The sequence below is a fragment of the Lupinus angustifolius genome, unplaced genomic scaffold, assembly GCF_001865875.1.
Source record: "Lupinus angustifolius cultivar Tanjil unplaced genomic scaffold, LupAngTanjil_v1.0 Scaffold_58_51, whole genome shotgun sequence".
In the NCBI taxonomy this organism is placed as follows: Eukaryota; Viridiplantae; Streptophyta; class Magnoliopsida; order Fabales; family Fabaceae; genus Lupinus; species Lupinus angustifolius.
This window is the reverse complement of record NW_017722842.1, coordinates 10,216-38,026: the sequence shown is the minus strand read 5'-3', so window position 1 is coordinate 38,026 and position 27,811 is coordinate 10,216. Positions and strand designations below refer to the sequence as shown.

The 27,811-nt window shown below is 36.7% G+C and overlaps 1 protein-coding gene across 1 annotated transcript; it reads right to left on the bottom strand.

Annotated features, from left to right (window-relative positions):
- Nucleotides 1-21,980: 21,980 nt before the first annotated feature.
- Nucleotides 21,981-27,508, bottom strand: LOC109339132. Its single transcript, XM_019576529.1, has 3 exons — nucleotides 26,944-27,508; nucleotides 24,834-24,905; nucleotides 21,981-24,253 (listed from the first exon to the last, which is right to left on the bottom strand). The coding sequence occupies exons 1-3, from the start codon at nucleotides 27,119-27,121 to the stop codon at nucleotides 22,086-22,088; spliced, it is 2,418 nt and encodes an 805-aa protein (XP_019432074.1). The 5' UTR covers nucleotides 27,122-27,508; the 3' UTR covers nucleotides 21,981-22,085.
- Nucleotides 27,509-27,811: the final 303 nt, after the last annotated feature.

Sequence of the window (27,811 nt, the reverse complement as noted above, 5' to 3'; positions counted from 1 at the left end):
TCTTTTATCCCAAATCATTATTTTAACTTGGAAATCAAAGAGTAAAATATGCTAAACCACTTTTAAAACATAATACTTTCTAAAAATGAAACATTTTCAACAACAACTCATCAACATCATAAACTTTGAAGAATAAAATACAAACTTTTTCCTAACCATTTTAAAGGTTCCTTTGATGTTAAAATCATCACCTTTAAACATATTCAAATACTAACAATTATTTCTAATATTTCCAAACAAATAACTCATCTAAACTTGTTCAAAGATATAGTTTTTCCGTCTAAGAACAAGGAGAAATTTCAAGATTTACAAAAGTCAAAAACTACTAAGGTTCATATGATTTTATTATCATCTCCTTTAGTTATGCCTTCATAAAATACTTAAAGAACAAATATAAACTCTACTTTATGAACAACATAATAAAAGCTCATAACTTTCTATGAAGTATGAGAAGAAGATGAAGAAGAGAAAACAAAATACTACCTTAGTTTGTATAGGAAATTTAGTGTAAAAATGAGAGAATGGGGTGAGGTATTTATAGGAGAGTCTCACCTTCATCAAATCATAAAATTTAATGCAAAGTAAGTAGATTTAGACTAGTATAGGTAATGTGTCGAGGTAAAAAATATATAGAGATGAGTTACTGACAAACTTGATATCTATCTTGACTCGAAATAATATTTCGAAGCCAATGGCACAATCGGAATTTGATTCCGAGTTACAGAACTATAAAACACGTTATTGAGCCGAATTCGGGCGAATTTGGGCCCGACAGCAGCTGAAAAACTTTTCGTCACATAAAATTACGAATTTTACCGCAAAATAGGAAATCACAAAACAAGACTAACACTCAACTACGGTTTAGTCTAACTCAATACTGATTAATTTCTAAATTTAATCATTGTTAAAATAAATAATTAATAACAAATGCATAGAAAATTCACGGTGTTACACCGCTGACACTTCATTAAATGCATCCCCCAATTGGGTTCTGTCATATCCCCTAAAAAGTCAGTCTGTCCCCTTGAGCAAGAGAAAGTCCAACTTGGAGGCTTGCATCATCTCACGTGAAGTGTCACTGCTCCTAAGACCTCATTCAATGTCTCCCCAATTGAGTTTTGTCACGCCACTTGCAACTCAATCATGTCCCCCCTGATAGACGCGGTCAGAGATGAACCTACTATGTGGTGGGGACAAACCTGCTACGCCCATACGATGCACACTACCAAGTCACCATCAGCCATTGGATAAATTACACGTCACCATAACATTTACTATAAATAAGGGATGTTCCCTTCTAAGAAGTATCTCATATTCTCATATTCCTCCATATCATATATACTCCAATCCCTCTCATAAGCTTATTAACTCTCTCATTCATTGTTAGTATTTACTCTCATCTACTCTCATTTATTCTCCATTAATCTTCTTTAAACTCATATTGACTTGAGCATCGAAGAACCTTTTCACGTACCTCCACCAGCGGGTCCAAGCCTCATTCCAACCAGCTTCCAGAAGCAAGTTACCCAACTAGATTCCCCGTTCCCGCCATACCCGACCAACACTAAAGAACATTGGTGTCGTTTGTGGCTTACCTACATCATGGTGACCACTCGAAAACAAGCACACCCGTCAGTCAAGCAGAACCAGTTACCATAAACATGTCTCCCAATCACCACACTCCAAATCCAGTCCCAGAACCACCCACTACCCAACAAGCTAGCCAAAGCCACCCTCCAAATCTAGTCCCAAAACCATCCACTACCCAACAAATCCTCCAAATGATCCAAACTTAAGGCTAAGTCATCGAACAATAAGACAAACTACTAGCCGAACTCCGTCAACAAAAACCCGAATCCAGCAACAGACCTTCACGATCAGTTGCCTATGAGTATTGCGCCGACTCCGCTGAAGAATCTCGACCTATGCTCATAGCCCCCACACATACAAAAACTACACACGCAAACCACCCGTCCGACTATAATTCCTTGGGGGCCAAGCATCCTTTCACCTCGAGACAATTATGTCCTCACCCTTTCCTAAACACTTGACCTTCCCAAGCAACATTGATCAATATGATGGAACATCCAACCCATAATACCACCTAGATGCCTTTGAGGCGACTATGCTCTTTCATAGGGAACCCAAACAAATCATGTGTTGAGCTTTCCCCCCTACTCTGAAACGCGCTGCCCTGCAGTGGTTCACTCGGTTGCCGCTGAACAACATAAATCAATGGACAACCTTGGTCGACAAGTTCAACGTTCAGTTTACGGCGAGCAAGGAACAATCAATGTCTTCATATACCTTGTCTGGTATTCGACACAGACAATACAAACCCCTTCGTGCTTACCTGGATCGGTTCAATACAGAGGCCATGAAGGTTCACACCTGAAGTCTCGATGTGGAGGTGCACATCTTGGTTACAGGCCTACAAGATCGTCTTTTTAGGCAAGATTGGCTAAATATTCTGACCTTGCGATGGAAGACCTCCGATCAAAGCCCCAATAATTCATTAACCTAGAAGAAACTCATCCCACCCGATCATCCTCCGACCATACGTCATATCAACACCCCTAATGGGAAACCAAAAGACCAAAATTCCATGACCATCCTAAAGATGACTCGTCACGACCACCCAAAAAATTCAAATACACTACCTACGCTCTCCTTAATGGCATTTGTTCAAGAATTTTGCAAGAAATTATGGCCACCCATATCGTCCAACTCCCCATGCCCAATCCAAGTGGGAAAGTGAGGACCTAAGATCAGTCTAAGTACAGTGACATTCACAGTATACTTGGACAGATAACAGAGGATTGTACCTAGCTTCGCGACACAATAGAGGACTTGACACGAGATGACCATTTGCAACATTTCATCGGCATGGTAACTCGACAAGAACGGTCACCTCCAATACGTCGACCCATCCCCTCTAGGAGGCGCTCCTCTCCATTTGATAAATGAGAACATCCTCCAAACAGGGACCAGGTAGACATGTACCGATCCAACAACCAGCGTCAGAGGAGCCCAATTGATATTAATACCATTTCTAAAGGGTTTGTTGTAGGGAGCACTCCAAGAGCGGCTAAAAAGAGATATGTCAGGGAAGTAATGCAAGCCAATACTAGAAACACCTGCTAGCAAGACGAAAATAGGTTTTCACCCCCACATCATTTGACGATCATGATTACGAAGGTATTGTTAGCGGCCATGAAGACCTTGTAGTCATTACAACTAATCTGAACAACAAGAAAGCCGAAATACTTTTTGTCGAATAGGGAAGTTCAATTCTTGAAAACATATTCAGGCTACTATGCAAATACAACATGTGGCTCAACCCTGAAAAATGCACATTTGGGGTGGAAGCGAGGAAATTTCTCGACTTCTTGCTCACTAGCTGAGTTATAGAAGCAAATCCTATAAAATGTCAGGCCGTCATAAATATGCGAAATCCTCGCTCAATACAAGAGGTCCAACAATTTAATGGACAACTGACAGCCTTGTCCTCATTTCTTTCCCTAGCCGCCAGACATTCTTTTCCACTTTTTTCAGCTACTCAAGAAAAGCAAAAGGTTTGAATGGTCAGATGATTGTGAAAAGGCCTTCCATGTTTTCAAGCAAAACCTAGCTACCCCTTAGTCCTCACAAAACCGGAGCCCGTTGAGACACTTAATATTTAGCTCACCAGGACTGATGAGGCTATGGCAGCCACTCTAATCCGAGAACATGAAGAAGGCCATAACCCAGTCTATTTTACAAGCATGTCATTATAAGGCCCAAAGCTCAGGAATAAAAAATTAGAGAAGGTAGCCTACGCCCTCTTGGTGGCAGCAAGACAGGTTACGATTATACTTTCAATCTCACCCTAAGGTAGTAAGTACCAATTAGCCCATATAGCATACCCTGCACAAACAAAAATTGGTTGGACGAATGATCTCCTAGTCCATTGAGCTTTCACAATTTGACACCCGATGCACACCCAAAAAAACCATCAAAATTCAAGTCCTCTCAGATTTTGTTGTCGAGCTAACCACCCAGTCAGATAATTCAGGGCATAAATAGACAATCTATAAGGACGGGTCATCCAATCCCAAGGGTAGTGGGGTTCGAGTCTTCCTCGATAATGGTCACGACATGACTATTGAACACTCATTAACATTCACCTTCTCCGCTTCAAACAATCTAGCTGAATATGAAGCATGCATAACGCGTTTGCATATGGTCAGAGAGGTCAGCGCAGAAAAGGCAGTTATTTCTAGCGATTCCCAGTTGGCTGTGTCACAGATAATTGACACTTACCAAATGAACGACACACTGTTGGGTAAATACTTAGCTAAGGTCAAAGAACTAATGGCTAAGTTTGATTAAGCCTCCATGCAGCATATTCCAAGAGAACAGAATGCCCAAAAGCCGAGGGAGCAATAGGTCGGTAATTCAAGGGATAGTATTGAAACCCAGCATCATGACCATTGATAAAGTAGCTATACCGGACGGTTGGACTTGCCTTATTAACCGATATATGTTAAATGGTGATCTCTCGGTGGACCAAAAAGAAAAGCAAAGGTTCCTTCGACATAGCTCCTAGTACACGTTGATGCATGGCTAGTTAAATCACTGGCTTTTCTGCTCAATTACTCAAATGCCTCGACCATGATAGGGCGTAGTATGTGCTCCAAGAGATCTATGAAGGGAGTTGTATCCACCATCTGGGGCAGCCTCTCTAGAAAAAAAGGTACTACGAGTAGGTTAGTATAGGCTGACCATTGAGAAGGACGCCTCAAAATTAACCAAAAGATACACACCATGCTAGTTGTTCGCTGACTTTCACAAAGCCCTACCTGTAGAGTTGACTATCGCCATGATCTCTTGGCCATTCTGCAGATGGGGCATGGATATTCTTGGAACTTTCCCGATAGAAGTCGAGCAGCTTAAGTTCTTGATTTTTTTTGGACTATTTCACCAAATGGATAGAAGTTGAGGCATTGTCAATCATCACCTCAATCAACATCTAGAAATTCACATGGCTGGATATTATCACTCGATTCGGGATCCTAGTAACCATCGTAACTGATAATGATACCTAGTTCTCGAATCGAAAGTTTGAAGAATTACTATCCGGGTTACATATCAAGCAATATTTTACCTCAGTTGAGCATCCATAGACAAATGGACAGGTTGAGGCGGCCAACAAGGTCATCTTGAAGGGGATCAATAAAAGATTAGATGAGGCCAATGGTGCTTAGCCCGACCATATACACCATGTCCATTGAGCCTACAAAACAACCCCCACTCTATTATCAGAGAATCGCCATTCAATCTCACATATGGCTTTGAGGCAATGATCCCGTTAGAAATCGGGGACCCCCCTGGCGTAAATTTCACTTTGACAAAGTCATCAACTCCACTCTCTTAAGGCGCAACTTAGATTGGATTGAAGAGAGAAGAGGCCCAGCCCAGATCAGAGAAGTTGCTATCAAAGGACAAACCACTGATAAATAATCACCTTGGTGGTCCCAAGGGAATTTGCATCTGAAAATTTGGTTCTTCGGAGAGCCGACATCGGAAAGGCCAAAGGAAAGCTAGCGCCAAAATGGAAAGGGCCTTACCAAGTATCATATAAAATCGAGAGAGGGGCATACAAGCTGACATATATAAACGGAAAGGAAATACCCCGAACATGGAATGCTGCAAACCTTCGAGTTTTTTATTCATAGCACAATGAAATGTAGTGTCGATCCTAAATACGGTCAGGAAAACCTATGTAAAAACAAAACTCATATATGTTAACGAGGTATTATTCATAATCTCATTTTTGCAGAACATAAGAAGTCCTCCCTTTCAGCATATCACATAAACACCCCATGTCGAGGACTCAGTTCCCCCAGGCCGGTATCCAGAAAAGCCCGTCAAAGGCGTGGACCTAATCCTACTTTAACGATGGCCTACCACATAAACACCCTAGGACGAGGACCTAGTTCCCTCTGACTGGTATCCAGAACAAGCCCCTCAAAGGCGTGGACCTTGTCCTACTTTGATAGTAAGCTACCACATAAACACCCTAGAATGAGGACCTAGTTCCCCCTAGTCGGTATCTAGAAAAGCCCCTGAATAGTGTGGACCTCATCCTACTTTGACGACAACCTACCACATAAACACCCATGACAAGGATCAAATTCCCCATGGCCGATATCTAGAAAAAGCCCATCAAAGGTGTGGCCCTCGTCCTATTTTGATGATGGCCTACCGCATAAACACCTTAGGACAAGGACCTAGTTCCCCTTACCAGTATCCAGAAAAAGTCCCTCAAAGGTGTGGACCTCGTCATACTTTGACAACAGCCTACCACATAAGCACCTCAGGATGAGGACCTAGTTCCCCTGGCTGGTATCTAGAAAAGCCCTTCAATGACGTGGACCTTCTCCTACTTTGAGAATGGCCTACCACATACACACCCCAAGACAAGGACCCAGTTCCCCTGGCCGGTATTCAGTAAAGCCCCGCAAAGGCGTGGACCTTGTCCTACTTTGATGATGACTTATTACATAAACACCCAAGAGAGGACCAATCCCCCTTGGTCGGTATCCGACGAACGACCCTCGAAAGCCTTAGCTTACTCCGATGGCGGTCTTTAGTCACTTCATCTCATGATTGTGCTTTTAGCTGCAACATTCACATTATACACCTAAATCCGGACAAATGTTACTTAGTTTCTTAAATATGGATTCAATTATTTACTCAATATCGGACAACGAGCGATTCAGGTCAAGCAGCTGAAGGGCACCTAGTTAATGTTAATCGCCAAGTCCGGATTAGGTTCAAATTCTTTATTAATTCATTCATCCTATCTAATCATTTCTGAAGTATGTTTCGTTCATCAGTCACATACAAATATTAAAAAGGTAAAAGACGTTCATTCGATACAATCAAACATATAAGGAAGTCTAGAAATTTTCATTAGTTCAAAAGCCAACATGACAAATACATGTCCTACATTTATTAAACCAAAAGAAAAACAAAATAAATACAAAGAAAAGACCGTTCAAGAAGCCTCCCCATCTTTTCCAGACACATACAGCTTCACTAGGCCCTAACCATCCTCTCAACCAGCTCCCCATCACTGGTCACCCGGGCATCCAAGCGAGTCCAAGTCCAATCCTGACCTGGATACGCTAGCCGAACCTGAGCTAAGGCGTTTTCCCACTCGACATTTGGGGAGCGCGACAATTTATTCTAAAATTGATCTTCGCCCAAGATATCATCAGATCAGAGTTTAGTCTGAAGACACTCATAAAGCAACTTTTCACACATTTGATGGAGATTATGAATTTTTGGTTATGTCGTTTGGGCTAACTAATGCCCCGTCAACTTTTCAAGTTTCCATGAACGACCTGCTACGACCTTACCTACGTCGACTCGTTCTAGTTTTTTTATGATATTTTAAAATATAGTTCATGTTTGGTTGGTCATCTATTACACCAACAACTTGTTATAGACTTATTGATTTCTAATCAGTTTTATGTCAAGTTGTCAAAATGCATTTTTGGTGTATCATCAGTGAGTTACTTAGGCCACATTATTTCTAAATTGGGTGTTCAACCAGATCCAAACAAGATCCACGCTATGGTAAATTGGCCACAACCTCGTTCTTTCACGGCTCTTAGAGAATTTCTTCGTCTCACCAATTTTTATCGAAAGTTCGTTAAACACTATGCCACACCCGCTGCTCTTCTCACTAATTTACTCAAATAGGAGGGTTTTACATGGTTTGTTACTACGAAGCAGCATTTACAAATTTTAAAAAAACTATGTGGTTGCCTGATTTCACTCTGGTCTTTGATGTTGAAATGGATGCCTTTGCAATCGCCATCAGTGTTGTGTTGTCCCAAGGTGGTCACCCATTTCTTACTTCAACAAGAAAATGTCTCCGCAAATGCAGCATGTTTCAGCTTATGTGCGGGAAATGTTCGCGGTCACCGAATCTGTAAAAGAATGGTATCAGTACCTCGTTGGACGCAAATTTAACATTCTCACAGATCAACAAAGCTTAAAGTATTTAACGACTCATGGGTTTCACACATTAGAACAATATAAATGGACATCTAGACTTATTGGATTTCAATATGACATTAAATACATAACCGATACCTCAAATCGAGTGGCGAATGCTCTGTCTCAGTGCAATATGGCCGAAGTGCCCACTATAATAACTATTTCTTCACTCTGTCCATAGATCATTGATCAACTAAAATCTTATTACACCACAACAAAGGGACAATCATTCATTAACAAACATGCATTTGATTCAAATTGGAATACAAAGTTCAAATTCACACATGGACTATTATTCTATGACAATAGAATTTTTATACATGTTGTTGACAACTTGAGGGAAAGTTTGATCAAAGAATATCATGCCACTCCATTTGCACGTCATTCGGGTTGGCGACCGACACTTTGTTGCCTTACTTTATCATTTTATTGGTCCAGAGTTACAAAGGATGTTAAGTTGCATATCTGCTAGTGTGCCATTTGTCAGTACAACACGTACGTGCCAAAAAAATACCAAGGATTACTCCAACCATTGACAATTCCAGATCTATGGGTTTTATTACTGACTTACCCACTTCTCATGGCCATACAGTTATATGGGTAATTGTCGATCGGTTGACGAAATATGCTCACTATATTGCCTTACCAACTAAGTTTACAACAAAGACTTTGACAAACTGGTTCCTTAATGACATTTGCAAACTGCATGGGATGCCTAAATCCATAGTGTCTAACTGAGACACCCTTTTCCTCAGTGACTCTTTGAAAGAGCTTTTCAAGCTATTGGGGACCTCCCCCTATTACAACATAGCTTACCACCCTCAGTTTGATGGATAGACCTAGGTTATAAACCGCACTCTACAAACATATCTCTGCTGCTTCACGGGCTCTCAACCAAAAAATGGTTCGCCTATCTGTCCTTGGCCGAATACTGATATAACATCAGTCATCACTCGTCCATTGATATGTCTCCATTTAAGGCCTTATATGGACGTACACATCCATCCATCTGTGATTATGTTCGCTCTTCAGCAATAAATCCGCATGTCGATGATATTCTGCGCAATAGAGTACAATTATTAATCAGGCTCAAACATAATCTTAAACATTCTCAACAAAGAATGAAACGTCAAGCAAAAAATATAAGAATTGATATTACCTTCGAAATAGGTGATTGGGTCCTCCTCTGGCTACACCCATACAGGAAGCACTCAGTATCTCGGCGTGTCCACCACAAACTAAGCCGGTGGTTCTATGATCCTTACAAGGTGGTTAACAGAGTCGGTCCAGTGGCTTACCGTCTCAACTTGCCTTCAAAGAGCCGCATCCACCCAATGTTTCACATTTCCCTCTTAAGGAAGTTTTTTGGTGAATCATCCAAGCGTTGTGAACATCCCCATCAGGATGTAGTCTAAGAAATTGAAAATGGAAAGCCAAACATGACTACTCCACGATCTGAAACAAGAAGGCCAGAAGAGATAAATGGAGGTAGGAGTTAATGGAAATCTCATGCAAGAATTTTCCAAACTCAATAAGGAGAGAAGAAGAAAGATAGAGAAAAGGAGGTGGAAACTAAAATGATTGAGCAAAGTACAAATCAGAGTTCTCACTCTTCACTTCCAACTAAAAGTCACTTCGTTCCATCTCCACGGTTGGATTTTGAAAATTCATCTCAACCGTGGGATCCCACCCACTCTACCAAAATTAATGCCCATTTGTCCTATGCTACACGTGACTCAAGGGAAACTGAAAAACCTGCATTAAATACTATGGTAACCTCCCCTCTACTCAATTCAAACGGCTATCATGGGAAACCGTGGACATTTGGACCATTGTCCCAAGGAATCAACAAAGAACAAAGCTCCACGGTATCACGTTGGACCGTTGGATACAACTGGCATTCTGGCTCTAAAACTCATCCAACCATTGATTCAAACCGTGTTGGAGGACAACTGGCCACCACTTAATGTACCTCATCCATATTCCACATGGAATTCCCTAGCACTGTTGGATCAGCCTCCAGTCTTGGCTCCAAACACCATCCGTCCCTTGCTTTCATAAGCTGATCATGGCCTCACAATTCCAGCCGACCCAATGACTACCAATCACTCCAAGCTTGAGGACAAGGTTGGTCTTGCAGGGGATGGCAATGATAGGAGCTCACTAAGGCCCACCAGAATCAAACAAAGACCCAAATGGCTAGCTGAATATATTTCTAATTAGTATCTCTTTTTAATTTGAAGTTGTAATGAATGAATTGAGCCAAGACTGTTAAGCCCAAGACCAGCTAGTCCCTTTCCCTAATTTTCCAGTATTTATTTCCTTTGGTTGCCCAGAAGAGGCTATGAAAAGTTCTGCACGGCAGAGTTTTAATTTGTTGTCTTAATTTCTAGCTAGTTAATACGTGTGTTCTTGAAATTATATTACAAACATAATCAGAATGATAGAAATATGTGCAAATTCTATGCATATATAGGACTATAGGAGTGGAAGATTCCAGTTAAGCAGAATTTAATGTTATTGTCCTTGCATTAGAATTTTTTCTGCAATCAAAGTGGTTCGTTATAAAAAAGTGATTCTTCAATCTTACTCGAGCAACGCAATTTCATGGATAAATATTAGAGAAGCGTCTCCTTGGGGCATAAGGTTCATTTGGAATAAATTACAAAATATAATAAAATTGCCATCAAATGTATCTTTTTAACATAAAAAGGGAGGTGAATGCAGATGCAGATAAACTAGCATAGTAGCAAAATAATGGGCAAATAGTAGAGAAATGGAGATACATGGATTCAATGGATGTGAAAGGGAAGATATTTGGATCAAGTATTTTCTAGTTGCTTAAATTCAATAAGAGCTTGTTTCTCTAGGCAGAAAAAGAAAGAGGTAAGTTGGAAGCAAAAAATGTATCCATAGAAATGGCAAATGGGTAAAGGATGATAATTGGATACTTAGCTAGTTAGCTTCTCAAAGTTGAGGTGAAAGAATTAAATGTAGAATGTTTTAACTTCTAGAAATACGTAGCAATCAGCAGCAAAAGGTAGTATATCTTGGAGATTAGATTGAAGATTAGTTCCATAAATAAACTACACATATGTCTATTATATTCCCATTTTGGGAGGATATCTTCTCTCTCAAATAGTGTTACATTTCATGTGATCATGTATCAGTATTTGTGTCTGGTTAAAAAAATATTAAAATTTTAACTTAAATATATATTTTTATTATAAGGCTAAGGATGTAATGGCAAGCATGTATAATTGATAAAAAATTGAGGCTGTGTGGCTTAGAATTTTTTTGTCATTTTCCTCTTAAAAAGAAACGGATGGATAGCCGTGAATGTAGTCAAGTTAAAGGGGGTCAATCTATTAGAAATGGGGTTTGATTTATGTGTTGGGACTAAGTCTTTTTAGTATCTATTTTATCCTTTTGAGTTGTACTCTTTAATTATATATTTTGCTCTTGTAGTAACTATGAGTATACTATTTTTCTCTTATCTTCTAGCGCATGATTGTGTGATTATTCTTCAACCCTTCTTGGATGGTGGGGAGTGTAATTACTATGATGCTTAAGTTGAGATTGTTATGCTTAAGTTGAGATTATTCTTCAACCCTTTGACCTTGTTATTTATCCTCTCTCCAAAATTCAGGACCAAATGATGACTTTGTTAAATCATTCTCATTCTTCTCAAATGACCCAAACAAAACACACTCTTAAGTTTTGCAAGAATCTATTTGGTTTCCCTCAGCCTGATCAATCTCTCCAAGAGTGTGACTGTTGTCAACACTTGCCTTGGTCAAACTTTCTTCCTTTTGTAAACCCAAAGAATATGTATGACACATGATAAATGTGATTCTGGAAAGAAAAAAGAGAGAACCAGATACATGCAAGTTGCAGGAATTGAAGACCAACTCTTTATATATAATTATTTATCATGTATTGCAGAATTCGTTATTGTTTTATTCTCAAGGAATATACACGTTTGTTATGAGAAAAAATTCTTTAAACTTGTTAAAGTAAATAATTACTGTAGATTATGTAATAGATTAAGATGAAAATGCAAATGATTTTATGAATACATTCTTATTTACTTATTTCACAAACAAGTTCACTCATACTAATAAGTTTTGCAATTATGCTTGCTTCTTCTACAGGTCATGAACAATGAAGAATTTTTGTACAAGTAAAGGGTTAAGTGATATTAAAACTGAAGATGGGTGGACTAATAAAATAACATCTTCAATGCTATGATTTTCCAAGTGGGTTATATAGGTAAAATGAGCATCATATTAGTAATAACGGGTAAGTTGAACCGGATATATATGTCACAAAACCCATGGATTTAATATCTAAGTATTTGGTTCAAGATGTATATCTAGTTGACAGATTAACAAGAAAGTTGCATTAGGTACAGTGTTATTGAACTTAACTTGGATCAATACGTCTGATTTATAACATACACTTAATTAGTTAGAGTTGCTCATTCGACTAGCTATGAACAAGAACCAATTTGAATCGGTTCAAATTGATTATTTTACACGCAAAACCAGTAACTTGGTCGATCGAATCAATTAAATCAATCGATCAATTCTTTTAAATCAAATAGAAGTCATCTTGAGAGGAAAAAATCTTAGTTTTTAATTAAGTTTTAAACTTACTTATTCACTTTTGTTGCAATTAGAACAAAAAATCTATGTTATTTCAATTATTGGAAAGTCTATTTAATGGCATTGAATCTCACAACATAAACACACAACTTTCATAAAGATTTTAAAAGCTCTTACACACATTCTGAAATTATTTTCTGCAGTTTTGCCAACTAGTTCTTAAACTTTCAAAGTTGATTTTTCTGAAGTTGCTTAAAGTAAAGTGTTTCAAAGTTTACCAACTTATAAAGAGCATTATTACTAAGTATACAAAAGAGTTTATTGGATTGCAAGTTATATTATTTTCATACTTGTAAAGGCAATCTGTCATTGTTGTACATTCTTCATTATTATTGCAGAATACTTTCTTTCACAAGGGTGTGATAAGAAAGGGATTAGAATCACTTGGAAATGTGTTTTCCAAGAGCAAATAAGGATTAGTGAGTGTGTAAGGTACATAGAGATCTCGGGGTGAGATATTGTAATTGCAAGTCATAATCTTTAATGAAGAAGTCTCTTGTGATGCAAGAGTACTGGATGTAACCTTCGGTGGACAGGAAGGTGAACTGGTATAAAAATCCTTGTGTACTATCTTCTCCCTTATCTCTTTGATTATTTATTTGTTTAATTTCTACATATATTTTCCCCTGCACTTTAACTCTTGATTTTGCAGAAAAATGGCCATAATTTTAAGTCAACTAATCCCCCCTGTCTTAGTTGCAATCTCATTCTTCCAATTGGTAGCAGAGTTATTTTTGAGTAAGATATTCTCAAATCTGATCCTATATCGAAGATGGCCTCAAGATCATTCCTAGGAGAAGGTTCCAACATCAACCGCCCTCCAAGCTTTGTTGGAGAGTGTTATGACTTTTGGAAAATCAGAATGAGGATCTTCATTGAATCTCAAGACTTGGACATATAGAATGCAATTGAAGAAGGACCATATGAAACTTTCACTGTAATCAACAACGTAAGAGAAGTAAAACCCAAATCTTCATGGAATGATGAAGATAAAAAGAAGGTGTGATATAATTTCAAAGTGAAGAACATCCTCACGTCAGCACTTGGCATTGACAAGTTCTTCAGAGTATCAAACTGCAAATGTGCCAAAGATATGTAGGATACTCTAGAGACTACACATGAAGGAACTGAGGAGGTAAAAAGATCAAGACTCAACACTTTTTCCCACGAATACGAAATGTTTTGTATGAAACCTGGAAAGAAAATTCCGGATCTTCAAAATAGGTTTAATCATCTTACAAATCACCTTTTTAAACTTGGTAAGGTACTATCAAACAATTACTTAAACTTGAAGGTTCTAAGATCACTCACCAGAACATGGCAACCAAAGGTAACAACCACTTATGAAAAGAAAAGTTTATCGAATATGTCTTTGGCTGCTTTATTTGGAAAATTGCAGGAACATGAATTAGAACTTAGTCAACTTGACCAACATGAAGAGCAAGAAAAGAAAAAGAAGAATATCTCTCGCAAGGCAAAAGTAGACAAATATGAATCATCAGAAGATGACTCTAAGAAGGAAGAAATGGAAGACATGAGTCTTCTTATAAAGAAGTTCAACAAGTTTCTAAAAGGAACAAGAATGGTAAAACTGGACAAATGAGGAAATTCACCAAGAACAATGACGCCTCCACGTCAAACCAAAATTCACATGCTTCGAATGTGGCAAGCTTGGCCATATGAAGATGGACTGTCCAAACCTGAAAAATAACTCCTTCAAAGGGAAGAATGAAATGAGGACTGGACGGAGAGCCTACATTGCTTGGGAAGACAATAATCTCAGTTCCACCTCTGAACAAGAAAATGAAGAACAAGCACATCTTTCCTTAATGGAATCTCATCATTCTGATGATGAAGAGGTAAATAATACTCAACTATATTCTTATGAATTACAAACTGCATTTAATGACTTGCATGATGAATATGTTAAACTCACAAAAATGTTTCTAAAACAAAAAACTGAATTAGATGCATTTAGAAAAAAACATTCATCATCTTCATGTCAAAACTACATTATTCTTGAAAATAAAGTTTCAACTTTAAGTCTTAAACTTAATAAGATGAACAAAAGTAGTAAAAGTTTAGAAAATATCATTAATGATCAAAGACACTCAACATACCGAAGAGGTCTCAACTAATCAAAAGGCCATGTTTCCAAGCAACAAAGTATGTCAACTAAGATAAGCTTTGAAAAACAAAATATCCATGCATTTGAAAATAGTAATAATAAATCTAGGATACATAAACATCAACTCACATATACATATTGTAAAAACCATGGACATACACCAAATACTTGTATAATTAGAAAATTTGGTGTACCCCTAGGTCATTTTAGATGGGTTAAGAAAGGTACTAACTATGTAGGAACCAAAGAATATTGGGTACCTAATAAAACTTAAACTGTTTTGCAGGATAATTTGAGAGCCGCCTGCAACTTATGGTACTTGGATAGCGGTTGCTCAAAGCACATGACGGGCAATAGAAACAAGTTCTCTGTCCTCACTCCAATGGACAAAGGCTATGTCACATATGGTGATAACAACAAGGGAAAAATACTTGGAGTTGGTAGAATTGGCAAGCCACCCTCAACAACCATAGAAGATGTATTATATGTTGAAGAACTCAAGCACAATCTTCTAAGCATAAGTCAATTATGTGACAAAGACTTTCATGTGACATTTTACCCAGATAAGTGCATCATCGAAAATAAGAACTCTCAAAACTCTAAACTTATTGGAAAAAAGATAAATAATATTTGTGTGTGTGTGTGTGCGTGTGCGTGTGCGTGTGCGTGTGCATGTGTGGGTGTGTGTGTGTGTGTGTGTGGGTGGGTGTGTGGGGAGTGGGGGTGAGCTGATTAAGAAATATTTAGTTGTTGGTTTACCCAAAATGAAGTTTGTTAAAGACAAACTATGTAGTACTTGTCAAATAAGTAAACAAACAAAAACTTCTTTTAAACCTAAGCTCATGGTTTCTTTCGATAAACCATTGTAGTTACTAAGTATGGACTTATTTGGCCCTTCAAGGACAAAAAGTTATGATGGTAACTACTATGCTCTTGTTATAGCAGACGATTTTTCGAGATATACTTGGACTCTATTCTTAGTTCATAAGAATGAGGCATTCAAATCCTTTAGCATTTATGCTAAAAGAGTTCAGAATGAAATCACTAAAAATCGCTGCTATAAAAAGTGACAATGGGGAAGAATTTCAAAACTCTTCATTTGAAGAATTCTGTGATGATCTTGGCATCAATCACAATATTTCTGCTCCTAGAATACCACAACAAAATGGTGTTGTATAGAGAAAGAATAGGTCTTTAGAAGAACTGGCTCGTACAATGTTAAATGAAATTAACCTCCCAAAATATTTATGGGTTGATGCAGTAAGTATTGCATGTTACGTTTCGAACTGAGTTCTTATAAGACCAATTCTTAAGAAAACCCCCTATGAACTCTTTAAAGGTAGAAAACCAAATATTTTTCATTGCCATGTATTTGGTTGTAAATGCTTTGTTTTAAATAATGGTAAGGATAACTTAAGCAAGTTTGATGCAAAAGTTGATGAAGGTATCTTCCTAAGCTACTCTCTTACGAGTAAAGCTTATAGAGTTTTTAATAAAAAGAACTCTAGCCATGGAAGAATCTGTTCATGTATCTTTTGATAAACTAATCCTGTTTTAAAGGATGGTTAACTCTTGATGAAGAGGACTTGCCAAGTTCCCCTTCTAATGAAAAGACTATTATTGATTCTACAACTAAATCTGATCATTTAAAAATGGATGATGATCTATCTTCTCAAGAAGAGCATATTCACTCCGATTTACCAAAATAATGGAGAACTCATCAAGATCATCTTATTGACAACATCATTACTGATATAAATAAGGGTGTCACTACCCACTTAATTGTAGAAAATGCTTGTCTAAACACGGTCTTCGTTTCTCAAATAGAACCCTCCAAGATTGATGATGCAATCGAGGGTGAACACTGGATTCTTGCGATGCAAGAAGAATTAAACCAATTTGAGAAAAATGAAGTTTGGGAACTTGTTCCTTGACCTAAAAATAGGCATGTTATAGGAACTCATTGGGTATTTCAAAATAAATCTGATGAAAATGATATTATTGTTATAAATAAAGCTAGATTAGTAGCCCAAGGATACAATCAGGAAGAAAGTATAGAATTTGATGAAACCTTCGTTCTAGTTGCTAGACTTGAAGCTATTAGACTTTTACTTACATATGCCTGCTATTTAAATTTTCAGCTATATCAAATGGACGTAAATAGTGTTTTTCTAAATGGATATATTCAAGAAGAAGTGTTTGTAGAACAACCTCCTAGTTTTGAAGATTACAAACATCCTTCTCATGTTTACACATTAAAGAAAGTTCTCTATGGCTTGAAGCCAGCTCCACGCGCATGGTATGATCGTTTAACCAACTTTCTACTTGAAAAAGGATTCAGCCAAGGGAAAGTCGACACTACACTCTTTATAAAGAAAATAAATCATCATACTCTTCATGTTCAAATTTATGTAGATGATATTATTTTTTGTTCTACTAATGAAGTTGTGTGTACTCATTTTGGCAAAATAATGTAAGGAGAGTTTGAAATGTCCATGATGGAGAAGTTGAATTACTTCCTTGGATTATAAATCAAACAACTTGATAATGGCATTTTTGTAAGTCAATCCAAGTATTGTAGAGATTTGTTGAAAGGATTTTATATGGATGACTGCAAGCCAGTAGCTACTCCTATGGGATCTAGTACTTACATCGATACAGATGAAACTAGAAAATGCATTGAAATATCAAAGTATCGAGGTATGATTGGATCTCTTTTATATTTAACTACATGTAGACCTGATATCTTGTTTAGTGTATGTTTGTGTGCATGCTATCAATCTAAACCAAAAGAATCACACTTAGATGTTGTTAAGAGCATAATGAAATATCTTAAAGGCATAACTGACGTTGGATTATGGTATCCAAAAGGAAGTATATGTGATTTGGTTGGTTATTCAGATTTAAATTTTGCTTGATGCAAAACTGAGAGGAAAAGTACAAGTGGTACTTGTCATATTTTAGAAAATGCTTTATTCTCTTGGTCTTGCAAGAAACAAGCATGAGTTGTCCTAAGCACTATTGAAGCTGGATATATAGTAGCAGGTAGTTGTTGTGCCCAAGTGTTGTGGCTTAAACAACAATTACGAGATTATGGCTTAGACTTAAGATGCACTCTCTAAAATGTGACAATACTAGTGCTATAAACCTCACAAATAATCCAGTTATGCATTCTAGAACCAAATACATAAATATAAGGCATCACTTCCTTAGGGACCATGTCCAAAAGAAATATGTGACCGTTGAATTTGTTGATACTCATAACCAACTAGCATATATTTTCACTAAACCCTTGGCTAAAGAACCTTTTTTGCAAAATTAGATGAGCATTAGGCATTCTTGATGAAGCTTACCTATCTTAACATGATTATATGATTATATGTGTGCTTCATTATGTTTATCTCATACCTACTTGTACTTAAAAGTGCTTATTTATGTGTAAAACTTTCAAATTTTGGGTTAAAAATCATTTTTAGAGCATCAACATGCGTAAAAATAAGCTTTTTTATGGGGTTAGTAATCGATTACACTGGAGAGTAATCGATTACAGGGCTGAACATGGAGTTTCAGTAAACGATTATTCATATGATGTACTCGATTACACAAACCTGCTGTTTGAAAATTTTAAAATTTTTTAAACCGAGTAACCGATTACTCAAAGTGAGTAACTGATTACTCTGTCCAGTTATATATGTGATTTTTCAAAAAAATTCAAAATTTTTCAAACTCATCTTCTTCCTCAACCCCATCTTTCTCAAAAATCTTCGTTTTTGATCCATTTTGGGTGATTTTTGTGTTCATTCATATCACATTTTCAATTCTAAACACTTATATACCATCACCCAAACCCAAAAACCTAAAAACTCAAAAACCTCAATCAATGGCTTCCTCTTCTAGATCAAAGAAGCAACACACAAATATGACTCAAAGGAACCAAGGAACTTCATCTTTGGAGTCCAATCCTCTGTATTTGACAAGGCTTCTTGCTAATGATGAGCAACGTAAAGTCTTTGAGGAGCACTTCCATGGCCAAATCATCTTTACTCCGAAATACGGTAATGTAGGGAATTTTGAGTTTAAAGATTTTCGTTTTCCTTATCTTTTACGACAACAAAATATTTTTGACTTTTGCTGTGAAACTAACGACATTTATCCTCAACTTGTTCGAGTATTTTACTGCAATATGAACTTTCGGAAAAATCGTCTTACTTTCTATGTGAAAGGAAAAGACATTGTTTTAGATTTGAAAACTTTTAGTTCATTGTTTTGTAACATACCCTATCAAGGTAGCATAACAGGTTCCAGCCTTGTTTGTGAATGAGATAACTATGATAGAAAGGATTTCTACCATTCTCTGTGTAGAGTTTCTAAAGAGTAAATAGAAATGCGTAAGCAATAGAGCTTTGGTGAGACTGTTAAAAATAGAGATATCCTATATGCTGGACATCTCAAACTTGAAGACCGTTTACTTCATTATTTTCTGAGCTATGTCATCTTAGCAAAATTTTTAAACTATTCTCAAATAAGTGACATAGAACTTCAATTGATGTATGCTATAAAATTTAACATCAAAATCAATTGGACTCAGATGATAATGAGACAAATGTGGAATGTTCGAGGAACTCAAAGCCTCTTGCCCTATGTAATCTTTATAACCAATATTCTTGAACATTTCGGTGTTTCTACTAATGGTGAAACCAAGGTTGCTCTAAATCTCCGTGAAAGCAAGATTGATGTGGAAGTTGTCCACAAAATGAGTTTCTTCATAGATCCTTATGACTGTCGCACCTATAAGCATCGATCTGATAGACCGATTGCACCTGCTAATCAACCAGAACTTACCAATCATAACCCCCTGGACCTCAACCTTCTGAGTTTCATGCTCAATCTTCCTCATCTACTGTCATGCCTACCAATTAGATGATTATGGACGAGTTGCTTTCTCTTCGAGGCTACATCACTAACCGGATGGATGCCTTTGATACTCAGAATAAACAAATCTAGTTTGAACTTCATCGTCTCTCTTCTAAGCTGAGTAGCATGGACGTTGATGAAGACAGCTCTGAGCTTGAGTCTTAGATTTTGTCTAGGATTTTTGTTTGTATTGGTGCATGATTCTGAACAATTTACTGATTTTCTAGTTGTAATCATTTCATATCTTCAGACAAAATTTGTTTTATGTTGTTTTGTTGGTGTTCCTTGTGAACAAATATCTGAACATCTATGTTTTATGATATGCATTGCGATGTTTATTTTATATCTTATGAATATGTATGCTATATATATTGTGCTGGAAACTTTTTGTTTTTCTACTTTTTGATGAAGTCAAAAGGGGGAGAAAATTTCGGAGAAATGTATTTTAAATAACTCCAAAATGAAAGAGGGAACATACAAAATAAGGGGAGCATACTCAAGTCATCTTAACATATCTCAAAGTATGTTGCTCTCAGAAAACTACACTATTAAAGAAGATATTGGTTTGTCATCATCAAAAAGGGGGAGATTGTGAAGAAGATCTTTGCTCCTGACCTTCGCAAGGTTTTGATGAAGACACCAACATCACCAAAAAGAATAAAATGAAGAATACTTATGAAGACAAAGAAGGCAAAGCTTTAAGACAATTTAGTCTAAGTCTAAATAGGTACTTCTATCTTATACTCTCGAATATACAGTAGTAGTAATGTTCAAACTATTTTAAAAGAAAATTTAAACACTTCAAGTATACTCAACAATTTTCAAAAATAGTGTGTAATGGGTTACTACATCTAAGTAACAGATTATTTGTGTGAGAAAAGAGTTATCTAACTTAAAACTGATCAGAGTAATCCATTACTGTCTTTGAGTAACAAATTACCAATTTTAGTGAAGTTGAATAACCGATTACCCACTTGCTGTAATCGATTACTCTAAATCAAATTTAAATGCCCATTGGACATAACGTTTGGGTAATCGATTACCCACTAGTTGTAATCGATTACTGAGAGTTGTTGTATCAGATTTCAGATTTCAAAATCAAAGGTTTTCATCCACACGAAATGTCTTCACTCCAATCAAATCCTACCTTTTCGTAGAGGCACTATGGTTGATTGGAAAGTCTATTTAAAGGTATTGAATCTCACAACACAAACACACAACTCTCATAAAGATTTTAAAAGCTCTTACAAACATTCTGAAATTATTTTCTGCATTTTTGCCAACTAGTTCTTAAACTTTCAAAGTTGATTTTTCTGAAGTTGATTAAAATAAAGTGTTTCAAAGTTTACCAACTTATAAAGATTATTACTAAGTATATAAAAGAGTTGATTGGATTGCAAGTTATATTACTTTCAAACTTGTAAAGACAATCTGTCATTGTTGTACATTTTTCATTATTATTGCAGAATGCTTTCTCTCACAAGGGTGTGATAAGAAAGGGATTAGAATCACTTGGAAATGTGTTTTCCAAGAGTGAATAAAGATTAGTGAGCGTGTAAGGTACATAGACATCTCGGGGTGAGATATTGTAATTGCAACTCATAATCTTTAGTGGAGAAATCTCTTGTGCGGCAAGAGTACTGGACGTAACCTTCGGTAGACAAGAAGGTGAACTAGTAGAAAAATCCTTGTGTATTCTTCTCCCTTATCTCTTTGATCATCTATTTTTTTAATTTATGCATATATTTTCTGTTGCACTTTAACTCTTGATTTTGCAGAAAAAATAACCATAATTTTAAGTCAACTAATTCACCTTCCCTTAGTTGCAATCTCATTCTTACCTCACCAATCCGATTATTGAGCTAAATAACCTGATCTGAATTTAATATTATTAATTGTCTATAATATATTAAAATATGAGAAATAAATGACAATAATGTAATTTATATAAACTAACAATACTAAGGGAAATAAAGTGTAGAAATTTATTTTCAGAGTGTGCATATGCACACCCTGGTCTTAGTGTGGCACTGTTCCTACGTTAGTGACTCTTTGCCTTGTTCATCTAGGACATGATAGATATGTTATAAAATTTGACAATTTTATTCTCTTGTTGTCTCTGGATTCCTTTATATATCTGTTTCTTGACAGTAGTATCAGCATACATTCAGTTTTTGAAACATGCACCAATTTTGTCAGTTTAATATCGATCATTTAAAAAACCTGTAAACACTCGGAAATATACCTTCCGGTTGAAGAAACCAAAATAATGATACTAAGAAGTCCTACAAATAAAATGCATTTTGAATTCCATCAATTGCAATTTACAAAAACGAAGTATCAAATGAAGGACCAGAAGCTCCTGAAGACTCAGCAGCATCCTCTAATCTCAATGTTATAGCTCCTTCTTCAATCATTTTACGTTTATCAGTCCAATTTTCAATAGCATTGTTCAACCTTTTCAACCATATATCATAGTCAACAGGGTATGGTGTACCACAAAGGCTATCCACATAATCAGCAAATGCTTTCAAGATATTAGAAACTTGACCAAAATGTTGCTGAATCAAACGCTTAGCCCAGCTTTTTTCTCTCCATTGTAAAGCAGATTCGATAGAATCTTGTTGCCGCATAGTTCCACCGGAAATGAAATAGAGAAGGTAGACAATGCTTTCAGCATCAGATGATGGACAAAGTTTCCCATGCTGAAGTGCATGAGATGATGAAAATTGCAAATTTATGGCAGGGCTGTCCCTATCTTCCAACACCGCATGCCCCCACGATATTGGAACATACATAACTTGGTTATGCATGCCTTGTTTTTCGAAAATACGTATGATGTTCTCGGGACAAATATCACCATGCTGTACATTAGCCAATCCTGCACTTCTTAGAGCAAATAGACAGTCACGGCATAAACGAATTGCTTCGTCTGCAGAAAATGACCCCTCATCAGCTACTACAGATGAAAGTGATTCTCCTACTGGAGATGTCACAAGTATTGGAGTCCCACACCAAGGATGATCACACCTTCCCCCAGGGATCTCTTTCTTGCATGGACCAGAATGTAAGATCCTACCCGAGGCAACAATTTCGGGTAAATATTTGCTCAAGATTCCTTGATTCCTTAGAATGTTTAGAACTTTTGTTTGGCGTTGTACTTGATACCAAAGGCTCATATCCTCTAAAGAAGGCTCGAGTCTAGACGTATGTGCACCAACATACAAAGTCAACAACTCCGATGGATGATCAAGACAGACAGCTCTATAGAGATAATAGTTTCCTCCCACTAGAGATTCGTGAATTTGGAAACTTTTTTGTCCTTGCTGTGGATCTTCCAGGGCTAATATGTCATGGTGCTTGAGCTTCAGACGCGATGCTCGTTTTTTGGAAAATAAATCATTTTGGTCAAGTTCAACAATCTCTCCTGCTTGATGCACAGATGATCCTTCATAAGGAACAAGTGCATTTTCAGTCTCAATGATGCAGCACTCTATCCTGCGCCTTTGAAGGCGGAGGCTATGATCTGAGATTAACGAGGCTACTGACTTTCGCGGTGGGCCATTCCATTGAGCAATGGAGTAAAAAGTTGCCAATAGTACCTGCAGAGTTCCTACATCCCCCCAGTTTGCATTCCCCAACCGGTTCCATATAGGTTCGACCGGGCTGACACAAATTTCAGCATACTTTTTTATCCATTCAGCCACAGACAGATATGGGTCAGTTGAGTTTAACAAATCAAGTTTGCCAAGGTCACCACTGAACTTCATCACAGCTCCACACTTTGAATCTAGAAAAAGAAGGAAGACTGAATCACTGTTGACAGAACTAATCTTGCTCAAACTCCTAGAAACAAGAACATGGAAGCCATAAAAGAGAGCTTCACATATAGTCCTCGCTGATACTTTAAGAGCATTGTCCAACATTACTTCGGGTTTGAATAACACAAACTCCACCACTTGATCCCATTTGAATTTTAAATCACTCCCAGTTTTCGATACTAGAGCCAAACCATGCATTTCCCGCAGCCTGCCCCTTGAAATTGCCCTTTCAACACTACAGAACTTTGAACCAAGATGAGAGGGACATGACAGACATAAAGGCAGTGGTCCACTTTTATGCCAAAATGTACGCCAGAGGCCAATGATAACGGCATGAAGGAAATCTTCTGCCGCAATATACTTATCTTCTATTATATCATCACATACATCAGAGAAGGTTGGCATTCGGATCAGTTGCTGAAATGGAACCCCCTCCAATGCCATATCAAGCTTGCGCAACTCATCAATTGTGAAGGGAGAACTAAAACTTTGCTTCCCATTTTTCGAATCACCGTTTAGATTCTCCATGACCCACTCCTCAAGATATTGTGTGAACAACTCCAGGTCAACCACTTTCCTTCCATAGTCCTTGAGCCCCTTTAACACTCTTCGAGAAATTGGAACAAACTTGCTCAATCCTGAGGCCCCAGAGACAGTACTAGCAGAGATAACTGCGATATAGAAAACTTTGTTATACTCGTAAGAAATTGTAAAAACTATATATTGACCACTAAGGGGGGAAGCTACATTCTTTTTACATAGAAAAGCTACTTCCAAGCCCGAAAACATGATAATTGATAATGAAACAAGGCAGACAAAGCAGAACCACAAAACAAGAAATTCAACGAACACATTGTGTAAAAGGTTCATGAAGCCTCGGAGCAAAGGATTCGACGAACACATTCCATAAAAAGCATAAAACTTGTTGCATAAGGTTATTAGACATACGCCATAATGTACTTCAGTGTGACTAATCAAACCATCTATGTTATCAGAACTTTATTTCTACGGTATACACATTTGTCAATAGTTATCAAGTATCGACCATACACTTCGTTACGTCAATGAACTTGACAACCATGTAGGCACCATTATCCCCTTGTATAGTTTCTTAAGCATGAACATATAACATTTCATGAAGACAATAAAGCCAATGAGTTAGAAATTGAATGAGCAGGGATAAAGCATGGGAAATTCAGTAAAAATGATCAATCTAGAGAAAATTAAACAATGGAAGATGTCAATACAAACCAGAGCTAGACTTCCTGAAACTTCCGCTGATACTTTTCCCTGGAGATAAATCCGATCCATTTTGCAGAAAACCTGATTCAAGTGTCCAATAAGACTATGCATCAGAAAAATCTCTATACACATGCCTTGATATATAAATAATTTAGCATCCCCTTAAAATTAAGGAAACTTCTATCCGTAAACATTATTAGCATTCTTCACGGACTCAATTGCAATAGAAAGAAAAACTTCATTTGAGAAACTTACTATAACGTGCATTTCTACAGTGTAGTACTAATCCTTCAACACAGGAAGCATTAGACTAATGAATACCATTTTTCTTATATGTGCAACAATGTACATAATAAGGAAAGAAATTGATATTTTCAGTCCATGGTTACATGGTACTTGGTGTAGATGGATACACAATTCGTCACTTTTTATCAGACATTCTGATAGACACCTTAATCTGCCTAAGGGACCTATTGGTAATATTGGAATTGACATTAGCAAGGGAAAGCCCAGTGTATGGAAAGTTTACTCTAGAAGAAACAAAATGGGGTCAGGGGTAGAGAGAAAATAGTTAGTTAATGACGTGGAATGTGTGCCACGTGATTCTGTTAGAGGGGAAGGTATTTGAGGAGTAAGGCAAGTAAGAGGGGTATGAAGAAAGTAGCAATGTATCGGGGGAAGGAGGAAGTATCATTGCCTTGTGTTCATCTTGCAATCAATAACACATACTATATCATACTTTACTCTAACTCATTACCTGAATAGATACTTTTTCTGCTACTGTCCTACTATTAACTCTCTGTTTCTATCACATTCTTAATGACGACCCTGGTACATACTATGCACTACAGTGAATTCGGCAAGTGGTACGAAGGGTAAAGGAGATAATTATGTAACTATGTTACAATCATTTGTCAAGAATTGAAGGAAATGACCAGTCAAGGCATTTTCACTTCAAAATACAGCCCCTGGTATATTATCTTTGGCCTTTCTCCTGTAGGTTGCAATTATTACCTCTCCCCATTTATCTCATTTGTATTTACTTTGGATTAAAAGAGGATTGTCTTCAACTACACAGTAAAAAAAACAGGCGAGGATTCCGGGGAAAGTAAGTCTGAACCAGCTCAAAGGAAATGCATAACAATAAAGCATTTCATTTAATCAAGTCTATGAACTGATCCAACATATACTCAGCCTCACAACCTATCATACATTAAGGAGGCATTTGGAAGAGCTTAAAAGACCTTATTTAGACATATGAGAGTAATTTATTTTGCACAAGCTTATGAAAATAGTTTATGACCTTCCTATAAGCACTTTTTGGCTTATTACAATAAGTTTAACAGAAAAGCTTATGAAAATAATAGGCTCTTTTTAGCTTATAGTGAAAAAGCTTATCTAGCAAGTGCTTGATTAAAACAGGTCTAAATGACTTAAAACAAATAGTATAGGAACAGTAGAAAATGAGCATCCAACTCCAGCAGCAATTCATGTAGTGATAACAGTTCTATAACCAGATTGTTTAATATAAATGTACTTGATAAGGGATCAATCATGATTCATGATTCATCTACAAGCATGCCTCAAACTTCAAACTAGTGCAGAGATCATGATTCATTACCGTAATAAAATAAGACCCACCTCACAAAAATAAACAGTGAAAGTGGAAAATTAGTTATTACACTTGATAGAATAATACATTATGGCCATCACCTAAACATAATTTCTTAAACTAATGTCTATATAGTATATACAACTAACCAAAAAGAGGTATAAATAAATGGTAAAGGTGAATGAGTGTAATATCTATACACCGACAGTGTAAAGATTTATACAAAGTCAATGCATCATTCAATATTCATTTGTATTACTTTTATGTAAGAGTCACATGATGGCGTGTGACAGTTTAAAAATATATTACATGTCAATATATACATATATTTTTCTTTCTCAAGGTGAATATTGACAACCTCACATGGTTTTCAACTTCTCATATTGTAATTGATCTATGCTATAATAAATAAATAAATCCCATTTATCAAAACACAAAACCACATAACAATACAAGGCTAACAAAAGAAAACATGGGAGGAATGCATAAACAAGAAGTTGAAGTCACCTGATTGCATCTCTACCACCAAAGAGATTGTCAGAAACACTGAAAAGCTTATGAAAATTCTGAAAGTAAAGATTCCAAATTCTCCTGAAACTTTGAAAGCCACATTATTCAAGCCATAAGAGGCAGTGGAAGATGACAAGGACCAGCATTGAAGCCAGAAGAAGCATAAAGAAAACATGCGAGAGCAATAAAAGTGATGAAAATGAAGAATGTGAGAGATCTTGTTATGTTATTAATGATGGAAAAAAGTGATGAAAATGCCATATTGTATTTGAAAGATGAAACAAGAGAAAGACTTGTTTTTTTTCTTTCTCTTGTGGTAAAAAAGAGAAGGAACTTTGTTCTTGTGTTGGGTATAAATGTTTGTGTTTGATTGTTATGGCATAGTGTGTATAGAGAAGAGTGGTGGTTGTTATTTGGTGTTGGTGTTAGAAGTTGGGAACATGAACTAGTGTTATAGATTCAGACATAGAAGGTAGTAAAGTAACAAAAAGTGAGTGTTCTTGTTTTGAGGCTTTGAAGAGAGAAGTGATAAAGTACAGACCAAGCATTAATGACAGGACTAGGAAGCTCTCAAATAAAGACCACCACTATATATATTTTCATTGTTATATAAATATATAGAGTATATAATAGGGGTGTGCATCTCCCTTACCTCATCCAAAATATGATTAGTCATTTTTACACTCAAACTCGACTCAAGATCCAAAGTTAAATCGACATCAAATATTAATTGGTTGGTTTATGAATATGAACCTGATCTTAGATATAATTAAATATAATGTATTTATTTTTAGATAAAGTCTTATTAATACTACTTAATATTATTATATGGATATGTAATTTAGTATATGAAATGAAATGATAT